General features: G+C 46.2%; 1 protein-coding gene across 2 annotated transcripts in view; it reads left to right on the forward strand.

The window, feature by feature from the left end:
- The first annotated feature begins 1,647 nt into the window (after positions 1–1,647).
- The window catches only part of CCDC93 (CCC complex scaffolding subunit CCDC93), an 86,616-nt gene continuing 63,005 nt past the window's right edge, over positions 1,648–25,258 (forward strand). The window contains exons 1-6 of one of the 2 annotated variants that reach the window (XM_082841307.1): positions 1,648–1,814; positions 5,910–6,023; positions 7,504–7,598; positions 14,733–14,844; positions 18,850–18,948; positions 19,750–19,806. In XM_082841307.1, the coding sequence (XP_082697433.1) occupies positions 1,773–1,814; positions 5,910–6,023; positions 7,504–7,598; positions 14,733–14,844; positions 18,850–18,948; positions 19,750–19,806 (519 nt within the window). In that variant the 5' untranslated portion in view covers positions 1,648–1,772. The remainder of the gene's footprint in view (positions 1,815–5,909; positions 6,024–7,503; positions 7,599–14,732; positions 14,845–18,849; positions 18,949–19,749; positions 19,807–25,258) is intronic. The other variant, XM_082841306.1, reaches the window with a different exon arrangement.

Raw genomic sequence — 25,258 nt, forward strand, 5'->3', positions numbered from 1 at the left:
AAGCACTGCACCACCAGGGAAGACCCCCTGCTGGATCTTTAAAAAAAAAAAAAAGGCATGCTGCCACCCTGACTCTGCTACTGTCACCCTACACAGACAGGATGGTTTCTTACTGGGAAAGATAACTGCTCATGTTTATTTAAAACATTGCAAAGTCATTTACAACAGGGAAGTCCAGTGTGGCCTACCTGAGTCCTATTATTCTCCAGGCCCTATTCCCCAAGGTACTTTAAATACAGCTATTTAGGCTTGCTGCTTTGTGAGATTGTGCTACCCGTTCCCTAGTCATCAACACCTGTCTGGTCATTCAACAATGGCTACAAATTATCCACCTTTAGTTCCCCTCATCCTATACCATCTCAGGGAAGGACAATTTTAAGATTACAAAGATAACACATCTGGGAAGTTATGAGTGTGGGCACCTTAGACACTGAGTTTCACTGGCTTCACAATGGGTGAGAGCAAAATATCACACAACACAGTCAAGAGAGTTCTCATAGCACCTTAATTTGCATATTCAAATTACTGCTAAATACTGTTAGCAATATTTACCAACTACATTTTAGAAGGAAATGGTCATTCTTAGGATGCTTCCAACAATTTGTATACTCTGGTTCCAGAGTAATCTCTGTTCTGTCAGGATAAACTCGAGGAGGAGTACAAAAGGCACAAAGAATTTCTTCAAGGAAAAACATTAACTGAGTATCTACTTTTTAAGATGCTGGGGATGCAGAGAGGAAAACACACAGAACCTCTTTGATCTCAAGGGGCTCAAAGCCTCACACTCCTCGCTCTGCCCCCTCCCCCCGTCCCACCCTACATACTCACAGAGGGAAGGATCTTCCCTACAGAAAAGTTTTCACATGTCACCTCTTTCTTCATCGCTTAAACAAAAAAGGCTGGAGAAGCCCATTAAGGAGCGGGTGCGAGGGGCTTGTGGCTAGGGACACCACTCCTTTACATAGTTGCCATCCTCTGGAACAGACAAGGGGTGCTTCAGGTAACTGATGTAGCTAAAATGACGTCAATACCGGAGTCGCGTTCTCAGAGATGACCTTCTCCTCAGGAAGAACCCGAAACTGGGGATGGTGGGGGTGAGTTCCCGGGGAACACGCTGCACTGGCTCGGACACTGGGGAGGCAGCGACCTGAAGAATCCTTCTTCGGGTACTCGGTTCCCTGGTCCGTATATCAAGAAGTTTGCCCAAGTGCGCGTTAATCAGGGGACACCCCGATTCTGAGCCACAACGAGCCGGGTCTGAATCGCCAAGCTCATCAGTGCTCAAGCCTTGACCCGGAAGCAAGCGGGCTTCCGAAGTCCAGCTCGCGGAGAGGACGGAACCCACTTGGGGCATCTGATGCCCGTGAGAAGCAGAGACGGGACCCAGGATGCAAAATTTCCCCAAGATAGAAGAATAATTCCTTTTATAAAGCACCTCGAGGAAAATGCAGAGCCCCGGCGCGAAGCTCCGCAGAACCTGGAACTCGGCAGCCGGCCTGGACTGCAGCTCACGCTCCAGATCGAGTCCGGACCTCTCCCGGACCTGCCCTCGCGCAGGCGCAGTCGCGCAGCGCTCCCGCCCCAACGCGCATGCTCCGCCGGGCTAGGGAGCTCCCGGCCGGCGGCGGCGGCGGCGGCGGCGGCGGCAGCGGCGGCGGCGGGAGGAAGTTACCGCTTTGCACTCCACCCCGGTAGCAGCTTCGGGGCTGGGGACAGCTTCCTCCGGACGCTCCGCGGGCTTTGCTGCCGCCGCACGGCAGTCCGACGAGATCATGGGGTTGCCCAAGGGGCCGGAAGGCCAGGGTCTCCCGGAGGTAAGGAACCCCCCTCCCGCCCTGACAGTCCGGGTTTCCGAAAGAGGGCCAAGCCCACGGGGCCGGCTGCGATTAGGGCGCCCCGCCCCCTCTCTCAGGTGTGTCCGCCGCCGGGAGCACCGGCCCTGTCCGCTGGGGGCCGAGCAAGTGTGGGCGTGGGCGGGGACAAACTTCAGCCGGTGCCGGGTCTCCCGGGACGGAGGGAACCTTCCCAGCCCAATACCTGCGCCGACGCAGCACCAGGCCCCGCGGGGCCTGGGGTCCCACCTCTCCGGCTTCCCCCGGCAGTGTCCCGCGATCCCCGGCGCCACTCGGCTCGCCTCGAGGACAGGGGGTGCTGCGCCCAGTAGTCACGAGACGCGCGCTGGGACGGTCCGGGCTCGGGTTGTGCAAAGGGCGGTGACCTTGTGGCGCCGGCCGCCACCTCCCCGGGCCCACGGGGTCCTGGCGGCCGGCACCCGCCGCCTTGGTATCGGGAGGGAATGCCGCCCTGCGTTTGTCCCCACGCCCCGCCGGGCCGTTGGGAGGAAGTTTGGAAGCCGTGCGGAGTGGCCGGGCGGAAACCGTCGCTGCTTCTCCAGAAGGGAGGTGTTTGTTATTAAGTACTCACTTGGTCCTGAGGGACAGGATGATCAACGGTTTCTGTATTTACATACACATTATCTGGAAGGAGAGGAAAAGTGCATTTCCTTTTGGCTGCAAATATCACTTAGATAGGTGGTTTGCATAGGTGGTTTGCATCTGTCCTCTATTCCAATTGCTTTGCTCAAAAGCTAGTCTAGTTTACTAGATTCCTGAAAGAAATGGAATCCACGCTGCACCTCTGTCCCCTTTCTAGGGTTCTGAAGCAGGCATTTGTCAGAGGGACTGATTCCTTGACATGGTGCGTGGTCCCTTCACACTTAGCTGCCTGTGGCCAATCTTGCTTCTTTTCCCCTCTCCCCGCATCCTTAGTTCTTAAATCCCACTAGTACCACTAATTGAGGGATCACTGTTCTGTGCATAAAAGCTGGAGGTGTACTAATGGAAGGACAGACTTAAGCTGTCAGTGTGTGCTCCCAGAATGCAAATCCATTTTGTTATCTCCAGAAAACCTAGAAAGTTTTCTGATGTTTTCATTGTCCCACTGTACTACCAGTAGAGTCTTTCTAAAATAAAAAGCAACTTGCCCCTGTTTGTCCTTTGTTTAACCCTTCACTGTCAGGAGACTGGGTCTAATTTGTCACTTTTCCAAGTTCCTGGCAATTGGGAGGAAAACAGCGTGAATATAATAATCCAATTATTATCACTTCGTTCAAAGACCAGTACATATGAATATGTCATTAAGCTGTCACTAGTCCGGTTAATTCATTAAATTCAGTTTTGTAAGCCCTTTATTGTATGTATGTGAAGGATAGAGATATAGTTAGACGTGGCCCTGCCTTCCAGCTTATGTGAACTCCAGTATCAGACAACTGATAATTTAGTGTGCCTGGTTTAAGAGCTCACAGCATTCATCTTTATCAGAATTTTAGTTTTAACAATGGGATGTATTACCCAGCCTGGTGACTTTTTATGGCTTAAAGAGAGGATATTCTTTCATTCCCTGCACGTTAGCCAGTGACTCGTTTGCATTTTGTTTTAGTGTTAATCTGTGAATTGAATTTGGAGTCCTATTAACATTCTCCATTCATTGTCTCGTGCTAAAACGTTACTTCGCAGGGTGCATTGCAAAAGTACACTTCTCCATTCGTGGAGTGGATGGGAAGCATGGGCCAGGCACCTGCCATGGTGTGGGCAGTGGGTGCTCATTAGGTGCAGGCTGAGGCAGGGATGCCCTTCCCCAGATGTCTTGTCCTCTTCTTGGAAGCGTTTTCATGATAAATGATTGAACGAATGAAGGGTTCCTGTTTTACATCCCGGGAGTTTTAAGAAAATACTTATACCATCCATTTTCCTTTTCTATACTATTTTTATGAACCATAACTATTCTTTATTTTCTCTTCTCTTTGTGTCTCTTGACTTGTAGATGGTTCTCAACCATCACAGATCTTTTGCCAAGGAAGAGAATGTGTGAATAATTAATATTTACTTTTGCATGTCTCCTAGGAATTAGTGAATGCTAACCTTCAGAATCTTTGATAGGCCAGACCAGGGTCCTTTGAGAGGGAAGTAAACTGAGCAGTGTTGCAAGGCTGTCTCTTCCATCACCACACACTGCAAGAGATTAAACAGTCACGTGAATAGTTCCATGTCCAGCTGTGTGCTCCTTCTTTTTTTTTTTTTTTTTTTTTTTTGCAGTACACGGGCCTCTCACTGCTGTGGCCTCTCCCATTGCGGAGCACAGGCTCCGGACGCACAGGCTCAGTGGCCATGGCTCACGGGCCCAGCCGCTCCGCGGCATGTGGGATTTTCCCGGACTGGGGCAGGACGAACTCGTGTCCCCTGCATCGGCAGGCGGACTCTCAACCACCGTGCCACCAGGGAGGCCCTACATGTGTGCCCCTTCTCCTGGCAGTTTGTCCTTTAAAATAAACTTGAATTTCCATTATCAGTGTCACGACTATGAAAACATTTTGTTAATACGAGACTGGCTTAGGTCATGCACTTTATGTAATGTTTGAGCATGTCATTCCATACTTAACAAGTGTGTTCTTGGAGCCTAATGCTGTTCAGAACAGAGGAGTAAACGTGGGTGGATAATATATGGAATATATGGGTCCTCCCCTGAACCAGCTAATAGTCTCTTTGGAGAGACTGGCATGTCCATTAACACCAGACAGCTCACTCAGAAGAGGTTGATAATTGTATGAATGACGGACTATAAATAAAATAGAAATGCAGAGGAGTGACCACTTTAGGCTGTAGGGTTGACATTGAATAGGAGCTAGGGGTTGAAGGTGGTGTCTGGGTGGTTAGAGAATATCAGGAGAGCCGTGAAGGAATGAGAGTGAACAGGGCTTGTTTAGCTTGGCCACAGCCGTGTCTGTATTGTTTTGGCAGGAGGTAAAGGATGAAGCTGAAAAGATAGGTTGCAGCCCAAGATCTGAATGCCAAACCAAGACGTTTGGAATTTATCTGATAGACAGTGAATGATGCCTTAATGATGAGGGCTGGGGGCCGAGCTGAAGAGGGATGATGAGAAAGCTGTGATTTCGGAAGGAATGAGCAAGACAAATTAATGGGGAAGGAAGATTGAGAGGCAGTTGCCATAGTCCTGGCATAATGTGCAAAGAAAAGGGAAGGGAGGATAAATGTGAGCTGCGTAGTTAAGGAAGATTTAGCAGGCATTGTTGGGTAAGGGAGTAGTCAGAGGTGGGTATGAGGATTTAAACCAGGGTACCTTGGCATTGTTTTCTGTAGAGAGGTAGTAGTTTTTTATTTTCTGCAATAATGGAAGTCAGGAAAGGTACAGTTCAGGAAAGTAAATGGAGGCAAAAGTACTGGAATATTTAGATATATTGAACTTGTAGATAAACAACCTGAGAGCAAAGGTAGGATATTAATTAAACACATTTAAATAAAATCCTTATTTAAATGTATTAAGTGAATTTTTTTATTTTTAAGGCAATCCTGTTATGTGGTAGTAATCTGCCCGTAATATATCTGGGTTGAAAGCCTTCCTTATATTTGCTGTAGAGATCAAAGTGCAGATGGAGACACATGTTTGAATTCTTTGTTCTTGCCCCTCTTGTCAGTAACTTCTAGGACCAAGATGAGTATAAACTTAAACAAAACAAACTACCTGTTCCGTCTGAAAGGAGTTTATAATCCAGTCGAGAAGCCTGCCGTACAAGTCACATGTTAGAGAACAGGGTGGTAATGTGCTGGAATCTTCCTTTCCCTGGATTCCTTCACACCTGATGAACCGTCCATACCACCTGTGCGCGTCTTCTCGCGCCCCCGCCCCCCCCCACCTAAGACGGTTAACAGCAGGTTAGGACCAGGGACCCTGTTCTGTGCGACTCTGGCAGCACTGTCCCCCCACGCTCTGGCATGAATGCCATGATACAGCCAATGTCGCCTGCTCCTTGGCAATGAGATTGTGGCATCGGAAATATACCTGGTGTTCCTTTATTCAAGGTAGCTTTCACCAGCCTTTTGCTTTTGTTTTAGGTAGAAACAAGAGAAGACGAAGAACAAAACGTCAAGTTGACTGAGATTCTGGAGCTCTTGGTGGCAGCTGGGTATTTCAGGGCAAGAATTAAAGGCTTGTCACCTTTTGACAAGGTAAGACGAAGTCTTTCTAAGCGTTAGGCTAGCTTTTGTCAGGACGGCATGGTTTACTGTGGAAAGGAGGAAGAGGTTGTGTTTTTACTTTCTCTACATCCTTTTTGCCATTTCTCCTGGATTCAGATTCATCATGGAAGTGTTCAAATTTCCTATTAAAAGAAAATAATCATGTATCCGTAACTACACCTTGAAGTCCTTTCTGTGCACGAAGCTTTCAGCTATACAAATAAGCAAAATAAATAGTTCCTTCTTTCAAGGAACTTAAAGCTTGGGTGGGGAGATAAAGTTTATGTAAGATAAAATAATTTGAGGTAATAGGGAGCTATCCCAAGTCGGGGCGCTCACAGACAATTGCCAGGTATTCTGTGGGTGGTAAACGCTGGGTTTAGAGGAGGAAGAAATCACTATGGGATGAAGTCATTTAATTCAGCAGAACCTTGAACAGTTCTTATGCACAAGGCATGGTAGTAGGTGTTGAGGGCACAAGGATAAGAACAAAGGCCTTCTACCCAAAGAGCCTGACTTCTAAAGAGTAGGGGAGAGAGGCAAGTAAAACATCGTGCGTAGACTAAAGGGCACAATTCGGTAAGTGCCACAGTGAACTATGCACAGAAATGAAGCATTCAGATCAGTTGGGGCAGGCCGGGAAAGCTTCCTGGTGGAAGAAAGCGTTGAGTCCTCCAGTGGGCCACGGCCCTGGCTGCACATCACAGATTGTTTTGTAATACAGATATCTAGGCCTCAGCCATTGAAATTCTGGTTTGTTAGGTCTGGGCTGGGCACTGGAATCTGTATTTTATTATGCATCTCACATGAGTCTACAGCATAGCCAGGGATAAGATTCACTGTTGTTCTTTTCTAACATCAGGCTGTGTCTAAAAATGTTTTGTTTCAGAATGGATTTTTAGCCTTCGTCTCATCTGCATCTCTGAGAAATCCCCTGACAAAACTAGAGCAAGGTTTCTCATCTCCTTTAGGTAGTAGAGAAAAATGAGATGTATGGAAATTAAGTAATGAGTCACAGAATGTCACCCTTGTTACCCACACATCTGGTCCGTAAAATACATCATTTCTCTGCAGTCTGGCACTCGTCTATAATTGGATTAAGACTTCACCCAGCTGAGAGTGAATGTCTGTCCCATCAGTACAAAGAGGATCTATGCATCATAGGTCCGTTTAGTGATAGAAGTCAGCTTCTCAGTCCACCGGCCATGAGTCAAGTGCTCAGTAACTGCATGTGGCTAGCAGCAGTGTACTAAGCAGTGCAGATACAGACTGTTCCCGTCTTTGCAGAAAGCTTTACAGTGTTCAGCAGTGCTGTGTAGGTGAATTGTAGTGGATGGAGTCAGGACACGTATTATCTCTCTGAGGGTACCCCATTTTGTATATAAAAACGATTTATATTTTATCTACCTTCCACTTCTTCCCCTTTTCCCAAACTAGGAAGAGAAAATAGGTATCTTTTTGTGTCTTTCAGGTGGTTGGAGGAATGACCTGGTGCATCACCACTTGCAACTTTGATGTGGATGTTGATTTGCTCTTTCAGGAGAACTCTACAATAGGTCAGAAAATGTAAGTTACCCGGCTGAAGAGGCTGAAGGGGGAGAAAAGAGATAACTCTTGAGCGTGTGCTACATGCCAGAAGTTGTGTTAGACGGTTTACCTATAGGCTGAAAGAAGCCAAGGTCACACAGCTAACATATGAGAGTCACCTAATGTTACTCTGATGTTATATAGGCTATTTCTGATGCTTTTCCTTGATCACGGTTTCTGTCGACTGCTCACGTATCTCTTTCCAAAGGCAGTGAATGTGGATGGAAGTTGAATAGGTGGGAGAAGGGGACTCTTTCCCTCCCCGTTGCCTCTGGGTAAGGCAGAGCCCCACTTTGCCTGCCATCGAGAGAAGGCAGCCTGGGCTCCTCGCTGGAGGTGTCACGGGAGGGTGCCCTGGCTGGTCGTCGTAGCTCAGCAGGGGCTTGGTGATTTCATGAGACCATTGGGATCCCCAGTTCTGCTCAGCCCTGCCCTGGGCAGCCGTGTGACCTTGGGCAAACCTTAGTTCTCTTTTCTGTAGGAAGGAGGGTTTGTGATCTCAGATCTGTATGATTCTGTGACTTACTTCCTCATTTTTCTGAAGCCTTATCCTCCCCTAAATGGATTAAAGATAGTTTACAAACATGCATGGGGAGCAGTAATACTGGAAAAGTGAAGCAAAGCAAAAGGAAAAAAAAAGGAAACAAAAGGCAGAGTTGGGGATAAGGGACACACCTGTGAGGGGCCGTAAAGGCCCTGTTTTTCCACGGGTGGGACACAGATTTGACTGCGAAAAGAAGAAAAAAACATACTAAATTACCCAATATACAGTTTCCATACAGTAGAAGAAAAATAGGTCCCTGTGAATCACCAAAATTCTTAACACTAAGACCAAAAGGCATCTCTTGGCTCCTTGTTAGGGAGGACATGCTGTTTGACACAGAGATACTGTCATCGGTGCCCGGCCATGAGTAGTGGGCTCTGTGTCCTAACACCTGTGTGGGGCTGTGGCATCATGTCCAGCGACCCGCAGTGAAAAGTCCTCCACTGGGAGGGTACGATGGAGTCCAGGCGTGTGGCTCTGCTCCCTGTCGGTCCAGCTCAATCCAGAGGTAGATGGTATTCTTGTTCTTTTGTTTGTTTTTATTTAGGTGTTACATACTTGAAGGTTAAAAAAAAAAATTCAAATACTACCAAAGGGAGCAAAACATACAGCTGATGTCTTTCCTCCTTCCTATTTTACACCCCAGTTTTATTCCCTGGAAACAGTCATCCTTGGCTGTCCAGGTTTTAGATTCTTCAGAGTGGTCACTAATACATCTCCAACAATGTATACAGTCTGTTTCATTCAAGTCTAATGAGAGGAGGCAGTTGGCTCACCTGTACCACTCACTACATCCCCTTTGTCTTCCATCTTCCACTCTTTTAATTGTTTTCTGGTTTTTCTATGATCCCTTGCATAATTTGAATCTACTTAAGCTTCTGTTTCTTGACCCACTAACATAAGGTGGTTTCTCCTAGGTTCTAACTGAGTAAACATTTTAGTATCTCTATCTTTCCTTCTGTCCTTCAGCCTCCATGTACCATCATGACATCACTTTTATAATGTTTAGCATATAATATTTATAGTCTCTTCCGTAGTAGCAGTTAAATTGTCCGTGCTTTATCTACAGGTAAATTCTAAAAGCAAATCTATAAACAGGATTTACAATAAGAACTGAGAATTGTGATGGGGTAAGAAAGAAGGAACTGTAATCTTTTGGACCATAATCGTGCTGTTTAAAGGAGAATATTCAATGTATCATAGTCAAAAGCGATCTGTTTTCATTTATTCATAGACTCAGTAAATATCAAACTCCTACATTTACTGAACAATCAGGCATTGTTCTGGATACATTAATGAAAAATGTCCTACCCTCATGGAGCTTATAGTCTATTGGGGGAGACAGACCAAAAACTAATTTAATCAATAACTAAATTATATATAGAAATAATATGTGCTATGAAAAAAATTAAAGCTGGGAAGGGGTATGAGGAGGGACGTAGGGCAGGAGGCAGCTGTTTTCAGGTAGTGTAGGCCTCGTTGAGAGGGTGATATTAGAGCTAAGACTTGAGGGACGAGGGTTCCAGGCAAAGGGAACTGCCACCGTGAAGGCCCCAAGCAGAAGCTTGCCTGCAGTGGAGGGCGGAGTGGGGAGCAGAGGACGTCAGTGCAGAAGGGTCATGGGGACAGATCAGGTGCGGTGCCTTGTGGGTCAGAGTAAGGACTTGGGGTTTACTCTGTGTGAGATGGGAAGTCCTTGGAGGGTTTTGAGCAGAGGAGGAACATAATCTGTTCTGTGTTTAAGAAGGAACCCTGGTCCGATTACCGAATTAAGGGGAATCAGGGAGATTCTTTAGTGTATTATAGTAATCCTCCCAGGAGATGATGGTGCCCTGAACGGTGGACTAGCAGTGGTGGCATTCTGGATCTGTTCTGAAGGTAGAACCAACAGGATTTCATGACATTGGATTTGGAGCGTAAGAGAGGAGCTGAGGGTGATTCGGAAGTATTTGGCCCGAGCAGGTGGAGATGGTCTGTGCAAGTCATTGAGAATCAAGCACACTGCAATTTGCTTCATGTTTATATGTCTTTTTTCCCTTGCATTTCTGATTGCCTTTTTTTTTTCTTGATGACAGAGAAGCACGTAGTTTCACCTGTAATGAAGATCAGCCAGCTTCTTAATCAGTCTGTCAACTAACATGAATTCACTGTCTTCTTGAGTACTCTCTTGGTTGAAGCCTCTTTCTGTTCCAATTTGAGCTGATTGCTTCTTCCACCTGTGACACCCCTCATGTTCTGGGATATCTTTCCATTGCATTCCTTCTGGGCTACGATTCTCAATCCCTTATCTGTGTTTCTGATATCTAAAGAACACTGAAAATGGGTTTTTTTTCTTTCAAGTGCCGATACAAAACTTATTTGGAAGCAACACATGACCTGAACTGACTTAAGGTTATTTATAGTCTTTATTGATCCCATTTATATGAATATTCATATGTTTTACTGCAGAAATATTCATTTCTTTGATTATAGGGTGCTGCTCTAGATTTCACTGGGTCTTACCAATACACAGTATATGTCCCTTAGGTATACTAAGGTACAAACATCTAAAGAATTCTGACTTCTGAAACACATCTGCTCCTAAAGGGTTTGGATAAGGGATTGAGGGCGTATTGTGTTCCCTGGTAAGTATTTGATGTGTAGCTTTTAAGTGCACAGCCATGAACTACAATTGAAGGCAAAGCTGTTGACAAGGGTTAACTTGTAAAGACCCAGCAGACTCCTAGCAGTGCATCAGACAGTTGGGTCTTTTCTTATCTGCAGGAGAAATGGCATAGCCATAGGGCCCTGAATTATCCAAAAATCTTTTCTGTTTGGTTTTGGAATATGTTCTGTGTTTGGGGTCCCCCCCACAAAGTTTCTGGTTACTTGCAGATCAGACTAATACCGCCGTGTGTTTGCAGTGCCTCCGCACACCGCAGCTGCTGTGAGGGGGGGCCAGCAGCACCCCTGAGGAGCACACTTGCCTGTGTACAGGGCACAGTTATCTTCCAGGCTCTGTTGGGACCTTGTCCTCCTTCTTGAGCCTTCTTTCTCGTGGGTTCCATGAGCTTCGACCCTCTATCCCCAGCCTGTCCTAAAACCCCATTACCACAGAGTGCTATGTTCTGAGGTCCATAAATGAGATTTTAGGCTTATAACTGGGTTCATTTCTACAGCACATATTTACTAGCCACCTGTGTGCAGAGCACTTACACATGCATTTTATTATTTTAGCTTCACAGCAACCCTTGAACAGGCAGGACAGGGGGATTACCCCTTGTTTTATGATGGGATCATTGGACCAGTGGGACCTGGTGGCTTGCCAGAAGTTCCATGGTAGGTGATGGAACTTGGAGTTTAGACCCTGGTTTAATTCACTCTCTTTCACACTGTTTGCAGTGGAGGAGGAAACAGTGCACTGAACACTCAGAAAGCTAAGGAGTCAAGCCTGTCACCTGTAATGAAACGTGGGCTTGTTAGATGAGGAATTTTAGATTAGGAAGCCCATCTGGTGGCCTCTGAGACTGTCGTGTTCCCTGATTTTCAGCAAGTCAGAGGATCTCCCCTGAGCTCCAGGGAGAAGCCGAATGGGGGCTGGTAGGTTTCCGCAAGAAGCCTTCCTGACTCCTGCCCCCTCAGCCGGCCTCTTTCCCTGCGGTCCCCACGCCCACTGCAGACTTGGCAGTCGTTTTTGGGAAGCGGGTTTAAGAGGGTTGTAAACCCTGAGATGACCCTGGGTGTCCTTCCCTCAGGGCCCTTATGAACTGGGAGAGTGGGCTGTCTCTGAGGAGTGGCCAGGGAGAACCTTGTCTGAAGGTAGAGGGTTGGCTGGATGGTGATTTGGAAGCTGCTGACGGGTTGCAGGCAATCGGTAACCCTACACAGACCCACAGATCTGTAGCCACTAGAGGGCGCTCTCCTCCTGCCGAGCCAAGATGTGAATGCCTAGTGAAGACCTGCCCTGAGCAAGGACGCAAAGCCGGAGCTGGGGACCATCTTCATTTGCTAAGCTTGGAGTCTGGGGAGCAGGGCCAATTAGGCATCCACCTCTTCCCCTCACAGGTTGCAAAGAAATTAAGGAACAAGGATTATGGAAATCACATTAAAAAGTAAAGCTTATCAGAGAGGGAGCCTTAGCTATGTTGCCAAATGGGTTTGCCAATCCTTCCTATTAAACTGTCCCATTTGGGCCCCAGGAAGAGTTGGACGACCAGAGGCTTCTCAACTGGGGCAGGACATGTACCTCGTGGCAGAGAAGATGCATGTGTCCTAGGAACGGACTGCTCAGAAAGGAGGGCCTGCAGGGGCTGCTGGGAGTCAGATGACACTTTCCTTCCCCGTCTCGGACCTTTTGGATAAATTACACACACACCCCTTCTGTTGGCAGTGAAAATGTCCTCCCGTGTACTTCTCTCCTGGGAGGTGGGTAGTCCTTCCTTCCGTGAATGTGTGCAGCAGGGATCAGTCTTCCCTCTCCCAATTTTTTCTCTTAACATATTGGACTTGATATTGTGATCAGTGGAGCTGGGACTGGGACTGTTTCCACTCAGCAGTTTTAACCTTGGTCCCACCTTGTAAAGCTACTGTAGACATAAACGTGGTTTTGTAGCATGTTCTCCAGGGATCATGGGATCATTCTCTGGGAGCTGTTTGGCTTCTGTCCCTAGATTGCTACCTTGGTCCCTACCAAGAGTGAGGGCATGAGACATACTAAAGGGACCGTAGGTAAGGTAAGTACTCATCCAGGCCTGAGTTAGATGTCGGTCTTAAGGGTGTCTGTCCCCTGAGAAGGATTATGGAACTGCAGAAAGACAAAAGTATACAAGATTTCTTTGAACAAGAAATACTTTTGATAGATACACCCCAAACTTACTGCATTTGAGGCATCTAATAAGAACCTGGTGACCTTGTTCAGCAGGACCTTCATCTATTAGAGAAAAGTCTGACACTTGGAGATGAGGCCGCAGTAGCTGCTGTAACTAGCTACGATTTTTTTTTTTTTTTTTAGTGTCTTAGATGGGGTGTAACCTAAACTACCCATAGGCTGAGCCAGAGCTCCCATTTCTCCACATGGCCTCACAAGGCCACCGCTTGTGACTTGTTTTTCAGGCTTCCTAGGCTTTGTACCATGGCTTTGGGGGTTAGCGGACCCGTTAAATAACCTCTGTTCTCTCCTTTTGAATGTGATCCGATTAAGGTATAAGAAATAGGAACCAGACAGTTGGAGATCAAATAGCAGCTGGTTAGAGAAGATTTAAATCTGTGGTGAAGTGGACTTGCACACAAGTCCCTCTATCACTCCTGCCATTAAACTGCCCCACCCAGGCCAGGACTGAGCTGTGCGTCCAGCGGGGCGGGTGCTCAGCTCCTGACTGAGGCAGGCGATGGTCTGGGCCTCAAGGAGCCTGACTCCTGCTCTCTTCCTCCAGCCACTTCAAGAGAAGGCTGAGCAAGGTGTAGGAGACAGATCAAGTGTCCCTCTTGAGAAGTGGAAAGCACCTTCTCTCTGGAAGGAAGAGTGAGGGCGTATGCCCTTTCCCAAGTTGTTGCCCTTTCCTTTCCCCTGATTAATTTTAGAGTATCAAAAAAATTAAAGGCTTTTTTTTCTTTTTTTCTTTGCGGTACGCGGGCCTCTCACTGTTGTGGCCTCTCCCGTCGCGGAGCACAGGCTTCAGACGTGCAGGCTCAGCGGCCATGGCTCACGGGCCCAGCCGCTCCGCGGCATGTGGGATCCTCCCGGACCAGGGCACGAACCTGTGTCCCCTGCGTCGGCAGGAGGACTCTCCACCACTGCGCCACTAGGGAAGCCCCCAAAGGCTATTTTTTATTTCAAAAACATTTTGTATTGGAGTAGAGAACTTCATTTTTTTGTTTGTTTGTTTGTTTGAGCATGAGGCCTCATGTTTTGTCTTAATATTCTTGGCACCTGGCACAGAGTCTGGTAATTATTTGTTGCTTGAATGATATTTAGAACAATTTTTTTAATGTTTAACCTAATGGTTTCCAGACTTGGAAAAAGTAGGGCAGTTAAGTGAAATGTAAAAGAATATGCAGCACTCATAACTTTTTATTTTACCATGTAAGGACGTTAAAAACATCGCCATAACTTCAAGAAACAAAATATTTTAATATAAAAAGTAGGACGAGGTCTTCGCTGGTGGCGCAGTGGTTGAGAGTCCGCCTGCCGATGCAGGGGACGTGGGTTCGTGCCCCGGTCCGGGAAGATCCCACATGCCGCGGAGCGGCTGCGCCCGTGAGCCATGGCCGCGGAGCCTGCGCACCCGGAGCCTGTGCTCCGCAACGCGAGAGGCCACAACAGTGAGAGGCCCGTGTACCGCAAAAAAAAAAAAAAAAAAGTAGGCCGAGCACGACCTTAGAATTAAGGATGAAGGTAGTTTTGTGTCCTTACACACACACAAGCCTAAGCTGTGCTTGTTTTTCTCAATTTGCCATCAGCCAGGAGAAACGTGGTCATGGTCTGGTATTGCGAAACCTCAGATCCCTCTGGGTCGCAGCCAGACTTGAGAGATGTCTTAAGAGCCGCTTGGTGTGTCCTCACTCTTGGCTTGTTGTTTTTCTCTGAGCAGAGCTCTGTCAGAAAAAATTGTCTCCGTCCTGCCAAGAATGAAATGTCCACACCAGCTGGAGCCCCACCAGATCCAGGGGATGGATTTTATTCACATATTTCCTGTTGTCCAGGTAAGAGCATCTGTGGGGTTTCTTGCCCTCCGAACACTGGAATTCCTGTAACGGGTCTGGCTCCTGGGCCGTCTGGCCTAGATCCTGGATCTGATGGGTGTGGTATGGATTTGGTGGCAGCAGAACACGATGACACTCCTCAGAACGTTGCCAGTACTCAGTCTACCCTAGTTTCACACCGTCACCTGTTCTGGTCTTTGAATGTTTCCATTAGTAGCTTTTCATTGCCCTTGTGGTAAAGATGGAAACCCATAGCCCCCCATCACACCCCATGCGCTGGTCCCCTTTGACCTCTCCAGCCTCAATTTATTCTTTGCTTTTCTTTATTCTTTCTATTCTAGCCCCTCTGACTTTCTTTCAAATTTCCTCATACACACTGTGCTTCCTCCTGTCACGGGGCCTTTCAGGGTGGGAAGGTCTTCCCTTCTCTCCTTACCTTTATCTTCCAGATCTCAGTTCCATCAAGCCTTCTCAAGAAAGCTTCCCCTGACTGCCAGATCTAGAGCAGTTTCCTTTGCTATATCCTCTTATACGGCATATTCCCTACCCTCACAGGAAGCTTCCTCACTGCAGTTTGTGACCGGGTCCATTCAGTGTTCGGTTATTTGTACCTCTCTCCCATCAGACTGTAAGCTTCCTGAGGGCAGGTACCATGGCTGTCCTGCTTGCTCTCGTGTCTCCGGCGCCTCTTGGAATGTCTGGCACTTTGTAGGCATTCAGTCCTAACAAAGGACTAAATTTCTAACAGGAGACTTATCTCCACCCCGGCTTTTCCCCAAGGCCCCGTGATTAAGTGGCCATGCCGTACAAGTCCCTGTATTCTGTGCGGTTCTCGTGTCTCAGCCCCTCCTCCAGGCACCACAGAAAGAAGAGGAGCAAAGGGACTTAACTTAGTTGCCTGCTGTGTGGACAGTACTTTGCCTTGGATCCTAATAGAGTTCTTTGAAGCATCTATTGTAATGCCTGTCTTACATCTGAGGAAAGGGAGACTCGGAAAGGATAATCAGTTTGCTTAAGGGCAGAGAACTAGTGAGCGGAGAGGCAGATTCCTCTCAACTCCTTGTCTTTAAGCCTGTACTTTCCCCTCCACCACCATGCAGCCACCCCGAGGAAAGCCGCACAGCCCCTGCGGGAGGGGTTTTGTGATTCTGTTCAGATTATGTCGTGTAGCAGTGAAGAGCCTGGACTCTGGAGACTTCCCGGGTTCACATCTTGGCTCTGCCACTTTCCAGCTGTGTGATCTTGGGCAGATGACTTAACTTCTTACCTGAGAAGTAGAAATCATAATAGTACCTAGCTGGTGGGATGGAAGCTGAGTAAGTTATTATGTGTAAAGCACTTGGTTGAAGGCTGGCACCTTTCAGTGAGTGCTCTGTAAGTGTTATATAGTTGTCTCTGTTGTGGTTACTGCTACTGGGAATCTCCCCCTGCACTAGACTGCAAATCAAATACGTTGACATTTATAACTGAAATTTGTAAACTTGAGGCTAGGACTTGAACTCAGGATTTGACTTGTTTGTCTGTTAGGGGATGGATGGTACCCAATCATTTTGTGAAAGTAAGAAGTAGGGAGTCTGTGTAGATGCTTAGAGAAGGCTCCAACCCCATCATACTGTGAAGTTGTCGCCCTTTCCCCTGAAGCCTGGATCTCTAGTGACTAGACCTTACTCAAAACTCTGCTAGAACTTTGAGGACCCAAACTCTAGTCCATACATGAGAAGGGGATGAAAGGGAAGTGATTGTCTACAGTTGGTTTGGGCATTTTGAGTATCTAATGTTTGTGTTGTGAGCGGAATGTCGGAGGGCTTCCTGTCTGGATGTGAGAGCCTCTCTCAATGGTTACCCCATATCTTAATTTCGTGGATCTGTAAAATTTTGAAGCGCAAATAGAGGTTGACCTGTGGTTGCAACCTGTATTTTGGCAAGAAGGGACGTTTTTAAAGGCAACAATTACTTTGCTTTCTTTACCATCCTAAAAGAAAGGCCATTTAACTCTCACTCTCAGAATAAAGGACAGTCCTTCAAATGGAATACATGTAGCCTTATGAAAAACTCGCCACATGCCTGTAGTTTTCTGTTTTGCCAGACACCAGTGAAAGAGCAGTCGTGGACCAGCCACTGGGAACCACTGGTTGTCTTGTGTGGGACTAGAGGCCCACCACCCTTGTTCGCACTGTTTAGCACAGCTGTGGTGACACTCTCTGAATGCAACCAGGAGGAAAGAAGAGCTAACTTCCGGCTACTGGTAGTTCCAGGTCACGTCTTTTTCTCCCATGTGGGGCACATGAATCCTGTGAGGGTAGGTATTTTTCTCAAATGCTAGGGGCTTATGGCAGAGCTCAGCTGTCCTAGAGGTTCCCTCAGCAGCCCTTCATGCTGGGAACTCCAAAACACAGCGGTCGAGTCTCTAAGGAATCCTTTGAATCCTTTGAATCAATGGGCTTTGCCTTCCTCATCTGAGCATGTTCTCCAGGATCCAGCCAAGTTACAACTCAGTGTCGATCTAATTAACAGAGGCAGATCTGAAAAGGCAACAACAATGAAAGGCCAGAAACTGGATCTCGCGATGCGAAGCAAAGCAGAGAGAAATTGAGTTGAACAGTGACTCGGCCTCCTTAGATGTCCAGGGCCGGTGCTGGGGTACAGGTGAGGGGCTGGAGTAGCCCCGAATGCCCTCCGACTTTCTGCCCCTGCCCTTCTGGATTTTAGTCAGTGCCTGAGGTCATTGTTTGGAGGTGGGGTGGAGTGGAGTGATGGGAACAAATGGAAGATACTAGCAACAAAAGAATACTCCTCATAGAATTATTTGCAGCCACTGCTGTCCTGGGAAGCTGCTTCCTAAGTGTGTCCTTTACTTAAGCTGGCCGCCCTCCCTGAGCGCGCGTTCCTGCCGTCCCCGCAGGAGCCCTGTGCCATGTGCATGTGTCTGAACCTTGCCACGTGTGGCCCTGCCCCGGGGAAGCACAGCTCCTGTCCAGAAACTGCTTCTGAGATGTAGTAGCTCTCTCTGGAGAGAGAATGGCATCCCTCCCTAAAGTTCTTTAGTAATAACAGGAATGAATGAAGAGTCAGGAGGAGAAGCAAAGGCTCTTTTTGCACTTTGCATTCTCACCCGCAGAGCACCTGGGCCTACCGCAGGCTGTGGGGCGTGGGTGTGTGCGCATGTGTGTTTCAGTTCCCTCGAGTTGTAAGTCAGCGGGCGTGAGGAGCGGCTCCTTGTGCGTATCGACCCGGTCGACCTAGGACACGAGACGTGAAGCCCAGACGCACAGTGTCCCGATGTGGCCGGCAGCTGTGTGGCTGCTGGCTATGGGTCGGTGGGCGGATCGTGTCGTCTCTCCGAGCTTCCGATTCTGTAAGACGCGGCCAGTGCCAATTACCTCATAGCGTTGGGTGGATTCGAGAGCTCTGCTGTGGGTGCCGAGCTAACCTGAGGCCTAGGGCTTGTACTCAGTACCCCTGGTCTCAAGTCTGAATATCGGGGGGATTTTTTCCCACCTGTCAAGCGAGGGTTACACTAGGCATTCCCACTGGTTCCCTTCCCTCCCTCTGGTCTGTGGTGCAAGCAGCACAGGAAGGAGAGAGCTCCAGTAAGATCTGCCACCAGGCGCAGGGAGGTTTGGGGGACAGCTCTGTTTGTGTCGGGCTCCAGGTGTTTACAGAGCTGTCTAGTACTTGCGTTTCATTTGCTCCCACAGTTGCTCTGTGACGTGAAGGGAACTGATACTCTCACCTCCTCTTTAGCAGAGAGGGAAACTGAGGCCCGGGCACCTGAAGCGAGGCCCGAAGGCTCCTGCGCGGCTGTCAGCTCAGGTGCCCCCGGATCTCAGCATCCAGACACCCAGCGGCTGCTTTTCCTGCGGGCAGTACGTGTTGGTGGTTATTCGCCGCCTGGGCAGTCCATGTTCTGTGATTCGGGCGCAGGACCTGTGCCGTCTCTGAGCTGGCCTTTACCACAGTGTGTTTCATCCCCGACGGCTCACGTTTCCTCACTTTCTTCCCCAGTGGCTGGTGAAGCGAGCTATAGAAACAAAAGAAGAGATGGGCGACTACATCCGTTCCTACTCCATTTCCCAGTTCCAGAAAACCTACAGTCTCCCTGAGGTCAGTGTTCTTTGCTAGCCCAGTTGTGAACCTGAGTGCACAGTGAGGGACCCCTGGGAAGGCGCAGAGTATGCTCAGGCTCCCCTGCACTCCCACCCGCCTGCGTGGCCTCCCTGCCCCCACCTGATCACCCCTGAAACTGGGCCTCCTGTTTCATTAGAATTGCCTGTTTAAATGGGCATGAGTGTCAAGCCCTACAGTTTTGTCCTTGTCTCTCAATTTTCATGCTGGATCTGGACCTTTTGTTAAATTATAAGAGCATTACAAGAGTGTATTTTTGTATAGTCATATAAAGGTTTTTGAGAGCCCACCTGCTTGGGACACACCTATAGTAACAGCTGAATAGTAATCACAACAACAATACTAGCTGATCACTGTCAGATACTGTATTCCAGTCCCGGCACATCACATGCCTTCTATTTTTTGATCCTCATGACTGTTCCCTGAGATAGGTGGTATCATCCCCGTTTTGCAGGTGGAAAAGCTAAGGCTTAGAGGTTAGGTAACTTGCTGAGGTTTCAGAGCTCATACGGATTTGAAGTGAAAACGCTTGTCTTCACCACTACACTCTGTGGTCCCCCCTTTTTCTCACCGGCTATAGGGATCTGTTTTGCAGCCATCGGCAGAGGCCCTAGCTTTTTCCCATGCAGGATATATTCCAAATTGTTCGAAAATTGAGACTTCTTCAGGCAAAGCTGTGATGAGAAGTCAGTTTATAAGACGGACTGCTGAGCAGTCCAGTTGAGTTTCAGTCTTTACGCAGGAAGATTTGTTTCATCCCTGTGTCTTCTTGTCTTGCAGGATGATGACTTCGTCAAGAGAAAAGAAAAGGCCATCAAGACAGTTGTTGACCTCTCGGTGAGTTCCCTGCCCGAGTTCTTCTGTAAGGGAAGAACGTAGGGTTGTAACCTCCAAGTAGCCCTTTGAGGTAAATCACAAAAGCCCCTGCCCCCCGAGGTTTCTATCTGCCGGGTTGCCCAAGAGCTGATCTCAGGTGCACATGTGAGGGAGGCCCTGCCTGTCATGCGTGCCCGGTACCCGATGCCAGCGTTCAGGGTAGAACGTGCCACAACCACTGCCCTGTTTCCCTTACTTCCAGTTTTCCAGACCCGAAGCCCTTCCTCATTTGTGCCAGTGGCAGCTGTAAACTTCACATAGCTCCAAAGAGCAGATGACGAACTAGAGCTGATGCATTGAGGTGACCACCGCCATGACGCCTTCGGAGAGGCAGAGTAGCGTCTGAGCTTTGTGTGGGAAACTCTGGGATGGCCTTTGTCCCCAAGCACAGTGTATCTTAACCACAGGGTCTGCACTCATGTGCCCACTTCCCCAGTACAAGGGCCAGAGGAGAGCTTTGGGCCTTTTCAAAACACTCTGGGCCAGAGCCCAGCAGGACCTTGTCAGCCTTCACCCCGCAGCCTTCCTACTTGAGCTGATGGGAATGGAGCCACAATGCCTGGGTGTAAATTCACTTTCTTTAGAAAATAATGTCTAGAGTTAGTCTGCATTTTTTTTTTTTAATTTTAAGAATAAATGTGTGGTCTCCCCAGGTGATTACTGAGAAAAGAATAACAGTAGTTTGATGATGAAAGATGTGAAATGCTCATTTAAAACAAAAAAGCCTTTGTCAGTTTATGGTTGTAATTTGTATCTTTTCCACAGTGCCATTTTGGAAATGGGAGAAATGGAAAACCTTTAACATAGTTATACTCTGAAGCCAGATGCCGTTTTCAGATTTGGTGGCAGTATTAAATAATAATACCAAGATGACATGATAGAACAGCAAGTAATTTTTTTTCCTGGTTGTGAGGTAGATGTTCAGTTTAGAACATCTTTAAAGTTTTCTTTAAAAAGATTGATAGGTGAGAGGAAGAAAATCAACCTTAATCTAACAACACAGAAGCAGCCACTTTTGATGCTTGGACATATTTCTTCTGTGTTTTTAATGTGTATTTTTACAGTGAATTAGAATTATACTTTGAATGTAATTTTGTAGTTTTTTTTTTTCCACTTACCAATATAGAGTCTTGTATGCTGTTAAAGGTTCCTCCTAATCGCATTTTCATGACAAATAATAACCAATTGGTTGGATGTGCTGTTGCTTTCCCTTGTTTTAAATGATGCTTCATTTAAAAGAAGTGAAAAGAAATGCTTTCATTTCTCCCTCTGATACAGGGAGCTGGGGAGCCAGTGGCAGGAGAGGAAGGGAAATTCTCTTTTCCCTATAAACTCTGTACTATTTGGATTTTATACTAAGTCTGTGTATTACCTATGCAAAAACAATAACATAAAAACTATTTAATTGTTTTTAATTAAGAAGCTGTAGGAAGTTTATTTTTCCAAAATTACAACTACAGGCATATATTACTGTATCAAATCTTATAAAATCCAATTCTTTTTTTTTTTTTGATATTTTCAGCATGTTGTTTTATTTTATTTTATTTTATTGGAGTATAGTTGCTTTACAACGTGGTGTTAGTTTCTGCTGTACAGCAGAGTGAATCAGCTATACGTATACATATATCCCCTCTTTTTTTGGATTTCCTTCCCATTTAGGTCACTGCAGAGCACTGAGTAGAGTTCCCTGTGCTATACAATAGGTTCTCATTAGTTATCTATTTTATACATAGAATCAATAGTGTAAAAAATATTTAATGTTTAATTGAATATCTTCATGTGCAAATCTCACTTGGAGCCCTGGGTAGAGAGTGAGAAACATTGCATTTTTTGGCTGTATCACCAAGAATAAAAGGCCAGTGTAGCTGTTGATCAAACTGGGCCTGATGTCTCTTTACCTGTTAAACATTTCAGGCCTCTAGAGACACATTATTTCTTCTTCTCATTTGTAATGGAGTTTTTAAAGATAATCGTCTTCTGCTTGGCAATATGACTTAAATTCTTAATGGAATTTAGGGAGCTAATGACAGTGACAAATATATAGGGCCCAAACATTGTTCTAAGCATTTATATATAACTTATCTAGTGCTCACCACAACCCTATGAAGTAATAGTATTTTTTTTTTTTGACAGGTGAGGAAACTAAGGCACAGATCGGTTATGTAGGTTGCCCTAGGTCACATTGGTGATGATGGAGCCAGGATGCAATAAAATGCTAGATAAAATGCTGTTTGCAGCTCATTAGAAAATAATAAAAAGATAAAGGAAAATGGAAAAAAAATTGTAGGTCTCTGATAATAGTTCATATTGCTTAGTTTATTTCCTTCTTTTATGTGCGAACTTACTCCTCCGTTGACTGTCAATACATTGGCAACAGGAATGATAAAAAAATTTTTATGGATGGCCAGAGCTGGCCTTTGGGTTTTGTTTGTTTTCTACTTTCTCTGTCTACTGAGAATACTCCCCCATTTCTAGATGCTGTCTTCTTAGGTTTCTGAGCTGAGCTCTGTTGCCATTAACATCCATCCTTCCCACCCACCACTGCTGCACACGCTTGTTTGCGGCCTTGGAGTGAGGGTCCCAGGAGCTTGTCAGGGACTCCAGGGCTCCATGTCCCTGTCTTCTTCTTGTGAGTCAGTGTAAGACATGAAACAGCTTGCTGGGTTTTGTGTGCTGTCACTCTCTCCAAGGGGAGTCCCTCCCCTCGTAAAGGGAATAAAGTCTTTCCTGGGTGACCAGGGTGTGGCTCTTGGCAAGTCTTAGTTTCTCAAGAATGTTTTCTTCTTCCAGCCTCTCTCCAGTTCTGCCCTTCAGATGTCTCATCACTGTTTCTTACCTACCCCTTACTGACAAATGTAGAATCCCAAATTTAAACTCTGAATGGTAAATTAAGGATTAAAATTTGCTCTTACATACAGTGCCAGGTTTCTAGAGCCAGCCTTTTATAAAATATGCATGTAGCTGCCGGGTACTGACTGAGTGCCTTCTATGTGCTTGACATCTAATGAGGCGTTTTACAAGCATTATCTCATGTACTCATCAACACTCAAGGACTTACGCATTACATTTCCATTTTATAAATCAGGAAGTTGAAACTCAGAAAGGTTAATAAATTCCGTACACAGTTGCAGAGCTGAGAAGAGGCAGCCAGGTTTTCGTTTGACATCTGGCTCCTCAGACACAGCAGGTGTTGGTGCATCTCTAGTTTTCTCACTCTTCACCTGGTCTCTGATTTCCTGCATCTCCCTGACACTGATTTGGCCCTAATGTTCCTGATTGATTTCAGGACCCTGGGGTGTTATTTATGAGGGTCCCAGAGACTCAAATGCATGCAGAGCGGTTGGGTACTCTGCCCTTGTGAGGGCATCTACTCTGCCTTTGCCCGTTTGAAGACCATTTGTCCAGCTGGAGAATGGGTGCCAAGTGGAGACTGTCCTGTTGTCTTTTTCTTCCATCTATTAACAAGTTATCACTGTGCCTCAACAAGCAGACTTTACTTACTCTTGCTTATGTGTCTTTTTAAAAATAAATATTAAACATTTTAATATTTTTCAAAAAGTTTTAGCTTATAAGAATATAAGCTTGTCTTGTCTTTAGCCATCTTTGTAGGACTGTTCCAGTTTTTTGCATTCATCCTTGGTTATGTAGCTCATCTATTTTTTTGATGCATGATTTTTTGTTTTACAAAAGGTTATTTTTCTTTCATACTACTACTGTGGTAATAATGAAAAATTAGGCAATGGAGAGAAAGTACAAAGACTAAATCACCCACAATACCACCAGCCAGGGATAACCGCTGTTATTCCAAGTAGGAAATATATAGTTATAGATATCAATATAGAAAATTAGAGATCACGAAAAATGACATGATACTCTATATTCTGTTTTGTTGTGTGGTTATTTTGCTCAGCAGTATAATCAAGGATATATTTCCATGCCAATAAATATACCTCCATAGCATTTTCAGTGGCTGTACATTACGCATTGTGTGGTACTAACTTAACTAGCTTAGTTTGTTTTTTGGGATTTTTTTTTGGTTTTGTTTTGTTTTGTTTTGGCTATTATGTAGGACATCCCCATAGCTAAATTTTTTCTTTTATCTTTAATTATTTACTTGGGTTACATTCCATGAAGTGGAGTTGGTTCAGAGGTTATGCCTCAACCTGTTAGTACCTCTTGCCAAGATTGCCTGGCAGAAAGGCTGTTGTGTGAACTTTTAACTTCTGAGCTCATCACCTTCCAGTGTTCTCTCTTTTTGTCTTGGCCTCATTTTTCTTCATCCTGGGGATTATTCCCAGTACTTCTGCTTCTCCTCTGAAATGTGTTCTTTTCTTGACGTCTCCATATCTCCTTTTTACGGAATAGGCGGCCGCTTTGTAGAAGGCCTGCTTGATGGGAGGTGGTATTTTCAAAGGACATAAGAAAATGAAACTATTGCCCAGGACAGGCCTCCCCTTACCCTTCCACTTTCGCATCATAATCGTAATCGCTCATTTGTCTCACCTAATGTGCTGTGGTACAGTCTACTTCCTCCCTTTCTGAACTGTCAGCCTTCCATATTCATGAAGTGTCTGACCTGTGCAGTGAGGTCTTTTACTCCCTCTCAACCTTGAGTAAAGAGTAGCCGTGAAATTTTACCCAAAGCCCCCAAAGGTACATTTGCTTACTATTTGTTGAGCATTTCTTGGTAATGTTTAGAATTTTGTATGAGAACAGAGGGGACAGAGGGAAAAAAAAAAAGACTTCTTATTGGTCCCCTAAGAGACCAGGTCATTTAAAACTACAACTCCACTGTGTTCTTCCATAGGAAACGCTGTGAGGAGGGCCTTTCTTTCCAGGACATGAAATGTAAACATGGCAACATAAGTAAAAAAATATATATTAGTACATTTTATCAATAATAGCAAATATACGCATGTATGTATATCTTAGCCCTTAATGTGTATCAGATAACGTTAAGTAGATTGACTAATCCTTACGACTCTCTCCATATACCTATTTTACAGATGGAAAACCTCAGAGGTTAAAGTAATTTGCCCCAAATCAGAGAGGTAGTAATGGGGCACGGGTTAAAACCCTGTCTGTCTGACTCCATATATATTCATTCCATAATAGTAATTGAGCACTCACTGTGTGCCAGACCGCATTCTAGGGTGTGAGGTGAGAGCAGGAGCATTGCAGCTGTAAGGGATTCAAGGGATTTTGGGACTCATCAAGGGAAAAGATGTGACGGGGGGTTAGCAGTAGCACACACAGGGTCTCTGGGCGATGCTTTGACAGGTTTGCCTGAAGGGTGGGGAGGCTGTCAGTGCGCAGGCCATCCCGAGGCCTAGGCGCCGGGGCCACCATTCAGAAGGGGAGGCAAGGAAACGAGGGAGCCTCGGCCGGGGCAGCTTAGTGAAATCTGAAGGGC

Source organism: Leucopleurus acutus (genome assembly GCF_964270905.1).
Source record: "Leucopleurus acutus genome assembly, chromosome: 6".
NCBI lineage: Eukaryota > Metazoa > Chordata > Mammalia > Artiodactyla > Delphinidae > Leucopleurus > Leucopleurus acutus.